At 54.8% G+C, this 4,575-nt stretch overlaps 1 protein-coding gene across 2 annotated transcripts; it reads left to right on the top strand.

Moving 5' to 3' along the window:
- Nucleotides 1–1,098: 1,098 nt before the first annotated feature.
- LSM10 (LSM10, U7 small nuclear RNA associated) lies at nt 1,099–3,803 on the top strand. Of its 2 annotated transcripts, none has more exons than XM_039251698.1 (2): nt 1,099–1,367; nt 2,976–3,803. In XM_039251698.1, the coding sequence occupies exons 1-2, from the start codon at nt 1,127–1,129 to the stop codon at nt 3,368–3,370; spliced, it is 636 nt and encodes a 211-aa protein (XP_039107629.1). In that variant the 5' UTR covers nt 1,099–1,126; the 3' UTR covers nt 3,371–3,803. The 2 variants fall into 2 exon arrangements, with proteins under 2 accessions (XP_039107629.1, XP_039107630.1); XM_039251699.1 differs by having other exon boundaries at nt 1,274–1,497.
- Nucleotides 3,804–4,575: the final 772 nt, after the last annotated feature.

Below are 4,575 nucleotides of genomic sequence, written 5' to 3'. Positions count from 1 at the left end.
TAACGATATTTTCCAAGAGAAAAAGTTTGATAGAAGAGTCACATTGTGCTGTGTTCTTGCAAATCTCTTTACTGCCTGTCATAACAGACGTCAGATTTTCATACGTGCTTCTGCATTCAATCCCTTGCAATACATTGTTTTGCTTGAAGCACATGCAGAAAGTCCCGCCTCAGCAAGATAGGAAGTTGGACAAAGGACTACACTTGGAGAATCACGGATGCAGAGGCCTCCTTGAGAAGTTCCTTGTGTGGAAGGTTAGAAGAACCAAGAGCAGCTTGCATGGAGGAGAAAGGCGGTTCCTAGTTTTAGGACGAGGGAGAACAACTATGATCCTGGGGAGAAGGGGAAGGCTCCTGGGGGAGCTGGAAATCAATGAATCACAGAGTGAAGGACTGAAACAAGCCCAGCCCCAGGGAGCCGAGTGCTCTCACATACCAATGAAGGTCAATTCTCTGACATGGACATCCTTTTTTTCTAATGGGGAAATTAAGGCTTTTACCAAGTGACCTCTGAAAAACGTAAATCAGATCATGTCCCCCCACTCTGATACCCCATCACTGCACTTCTAGAAATACATGAGGAAACTGGGGGACAAAAAGGAAAGCTAACTTGTGGCAAGTCAGTTAGGGAGATTTGAAGCCAGGCACCGCCGCCAGAGTCTGCACTCCTAACCAGGAAATCCAAATCCCTTACCTTGGCTTACAGAGCCGTAGGTGCTCTTGCCTTCGTCTCCCACCTGTGGCATACCACTCTCCTGTCTTACTGGCTTTTCCGTTTTTCCAAACTGGCGAGCGCCATTTCCCCCAGGTCCTTTGCACAAACCGCTCCCTCTAATTGAAGTGCTCCTCTCCTAGTTTTCACAAGGTTGGCTTCTTGTCATTGATCCCAGCTCAAACGTCACCTTCTCAGGACACACCCCCTGACCATCCGTTAAGAAGCCACCCGGTCACAATCACATCACCCTATTTTAATTTTCTTTAGGGCTCTTAGCATTTTCTTGTTTGTTTTGTTATGGACGCCCGCCCTCAAGTAGTTTAAGGGTTTCCAGATCTGGGAGCTTGTCTCCTTGGCCACCGCTGTGTGTCCGGAGCCTGGGAGGCAGCCTGAATGAACGTGTGTTGAAACAATGAATGACTCCCCCGGAGTGGCCCGGGCGCGAGCGCGCCGCCCGCCAGGCATGCTGGGGATTGTAGTTCCGGGCGCCCCCGCAGTGGCGTGGGCCGGCGCAGGCCGCGCTTTCTATACCCCGGGAGGCAGCCGGCCTGTTGCATGGCGTCTCAGTCCCGCCGCAGGAGGGAGGCGGCCCCGCCGGGCGCTCGCTAGCTTCGTTGGCGAAGCCGGCCGGGAAGCGGAAGGAGTCCGGCGCGGTGGGTCCCGGACCCCGGGGCGGAGCGCGGGGGCGCCCGGAACCCCGGACAGCGGCGGGGAGCGGGGGAAGCGCTTCCTTAGCGATTTGCCGAGTAGAGCCCATCTTCCCACGCCCACCCCCACTGCCTCGTGAGTAAAGGGTCTTCCCCGTCCCCGTTTTCCCGATGGGTCAACAGGCTTGACGAAGCTAAGCGGCTTGCTCGCGTCGCCGTCCCGGGAAGTAGCGGAACCCGTCCTAGAGCCCAGGACTGCCTCGTTGCAGTCACTGGGCAGCTCTGACCCTCGTTTGGGCGCATTCTGGTGAAGCCTGCGTGGGGGGGTCGTTACACACCCCCGGCCCGGCGACCCCGTCGGTGCTGCGGTCTGGCTTGCCACACTTGATGCCGCTCTGCACGGCCCGGCTCGGGTTTGAGTGAGGTCGTAAGCAGGAAAGGCCCCACCACCTTCCACTCAACGTCTGGAAAGGGGATAGATGAGACCATCACATTAGTACATCAGGGCGTGTTGAAAGCAAAGTACGTTCGGTGAGATTCTGTTAGCCTCGTTTAGCCTGTGGCTTCATAGATGTGGAAACAGGTTAAGAGACCTTAAGTAACTGCCCTGGGTTTACAGAGTTTGTAGGTGGAGTGAGGATTCCAACCTATTTTTCTCTGCCTCCAAAACCTACCTGTTTTGTCCGCTGCCATGTTGTCGTTGTTTTTCAGTTTGCCTTAATTTCTACTTACATGGTGGCTGCATGGGGTAGACCAGTCATTCTGGGAGCATGAGCCCCAGACCAGCAACATCACTGTTAACTGAGAACGTGTTAGAAATGAACATTCCTGGGCTCCACCTCAGACCTATTAAGTTTGTAACTGCGCGGGGGAGGGGGGGAGGGGGGGTCCAGCACTCTGTTTTAACATGTCCTCGGGTGATCCTGATACACACTCACATTTGAGAACATCTGGTGATTTGTGCAGGGGTCATGATAAAGTGCAGATTCTTTCCGCAGGTCTGGGGGCAGACCAGAGATTCTGCATATTCCTAATGCCTGTCTGGGTGATGCGGAAAGTACCAGCCCCCAGACCGTAGTTTGAGTGGCAAGGGTGTGAACCACATTTAGAGCAAGCCGTTCTCAAACTTGGATGCACATGAGCATTACTTGGGGAGCTTTTTGAAAAGAGGCTCCCTGGACCCCACCCCTGACCGAATGAATCAGAACCTCTTGGGTGTGGCAGCGGGTAAAAACTCACCAGGTGATTCTAACATAGAGCAAGAATTCAGAAGTACTGGCGTGGGGTGTGGAGTCAGGCAGCCAAAGAGTTGAACCTCCGTTTATCCACTGTGTGACCTTAGGCAAGTCACGTAACGTCTTTTGGTCATATTTTCCGTATTTATAAAACGAGTGAGAGTAATTCTTGGCTTGCCCGGTAGCGGAAGGATTCTGTGAGATGTGTACCTAAAGCACATGGCCTCGAAGGGCCTTCCACAGACACAGAAGCCGGGGAGGGAGGCAGGCTCGGAGGAATCTGCGCGGGGAACTGCATGCTAGGACCTAGTGGAGGGGAGCTGGCCACTGCAGCCCCTGACCTGCTACAGCTCCCATCCGTGTGCTCCTCCTCCCGCAGCCCCCGGCCTTCGGTGCGGAAGAATGGCAGTGAGCCACTCCGTGAAGGAGCGCACCATCTCTGAGAACAGCCTCATCATCCTGCTGCAGGGCCTCCAGGGCCAGGTAACCACGGTGGACCTGAGAGACGAGAGTGTGGCCCGCGGCCGCATCGACAATGTCGACGCTTTCATGAACATCCGCCTGGCCAACGTCACCTACACCGACCGCTGGGGGCATCAGGTCGAGCTGGATGACCTCTTCGTGACAGGCCGTAATGTCCGTTATGTCCACATCCCAGATGACGTGAACATCACAGCGACCATCGAGCAACAGCTGCAGGTCATCCACCGGGTGCGCAACTTCGGCGGCAAGGGCCAAGGGCGGCGGGAATTTCCCTCCAAGAAGTATAAATGAGCCCGCTCGTCCGCAAGACCCCCACCCCCACCCCGTCCCCACTCAAGTTCGTCCAGAGTTCTACTGAGCCAGCCACCGGCCGCCCCTCCCTGCCCGGAACCCAGAGAGAGAGCGGGGCCGGCCCAGAAACTGGTGTCTCTGATGGACACCCCTGTCACAGCTACCTTTCACAGGGTCCCATCTCCTAGATTCACCCTGGGGTCCTGTCTCTCTGTCTGTGGCCTTGGGGTAGAGGACATTGATCACCTTGTGATCATTTGCATCGGAATCTGATCTACTGATGTAGGGGATCTGCCAAGTAGTTTTCAGCCCTCTCCCAGTGAGAGTTACCAAGTGTACTTAGCCCGCGCCGCCCCTCACTGTTCCCATTTCCCACAGTTGTGTTTGCTTTCTCATAAAACTTGGATACAAACAAGTCGATGCCTCATGCTTCCTCTGACGTGTGCTGGGCTCTATGTCGTCCTGCATAGCAGGGCAGTGACCTCACACTTGGCAGCCGATCGCGGTCCCCTGTCCCGCCATCAGCTCAGATTGAATTGGTATGGAGCGTAGGTGGGCATTGGGTTCTTTCCTTTTTTGAAGTTTCTCGGGTGATACTAACAAGCAGCAGATTTTGAGAATCGTAGGCGAGCCTTCAGTCTAGCCACGTGGAAAGTGGCTTTTCTGTTCAGATTGCCTGTTGAAGAGGCTGTTCGTCTCATTGCTCTTTCCTGAGGTAGAGCTTGAGGGAATCCTGGGCCCTCCCCTCAAGTATGGGCGCTCCGCCAACAGCAAGAAATCAGGTTCCAGTTCTGAGAGTTTTGGGGTCCTCAGGGAAGAAGGGATGCTCACGGATAGAACCCAGGTCTTTGTCATAGCTGCCCCGCAGCCACACCAGCATGGCCACGGACAAACAGCCATGTCAGTTAAAGCGGCTGTGTCCTCATCAGATGTCCACAGAGCAGCTGCCGTGTGCCAGGCCTTCTGCTGAGCACACATTGTTGAATAAGATTTTGTCCCTTCCAAGGAGGGGCTTACAGTCTAGTGGAGGAGGTAGTCCAGGACTGCGAGATGAAATCCAGCCTGAGAACTTGCTGCGCTAGAGTCCTGAGTAAGGCAGGGCCTTGGACTTTAAGATACTTTCATTTCTTGAGGGGCACTTTGAGAGGGGTGTTCACCGGGGCACTAGCAGCCCAAGGTCCCTGCATTCACACTCTCGCCCAATG

This window comes from Hyaena hyaena, unplaced genomic scaffold (genome assembly GCF_003009895.1).
Source record: "Hyaena hyaena isolate Hyena2069 unplaced genomic scaffold, ASM300989v1 scaffold_397, whole genome shotgun sequence".
Lineage (NCBI taxonomy): Eukaryota > Metazoa > Chordata > Mammalia > Carnivora > Hyaenidae > Hyaena > Hyaena hyaena.
The sequence above is the reverse complement of the archived record's forward strand: the minus strand, read 5'-3'. Positions and strand labels throughout refer to the sequence as shown.

Excerpts from the sequence above, each read along its gene's own strand:
- LSM10 (XM_039251698.1), top strand. The coding sequence starts at position 1,127 with ATGAATGACTCCCCCGGAGTGGCCCGGGCGCGAGCGCGCCGCCCGCCA. Across the intron at positions 1,368-2,975 it reads AGCGGAAGGAGTCCGGCGCG|CCCCCGGCCTTCGGTGCGGA; the intron begins GTGGGTCCCGGA and ends CTCCTCCCGCAG.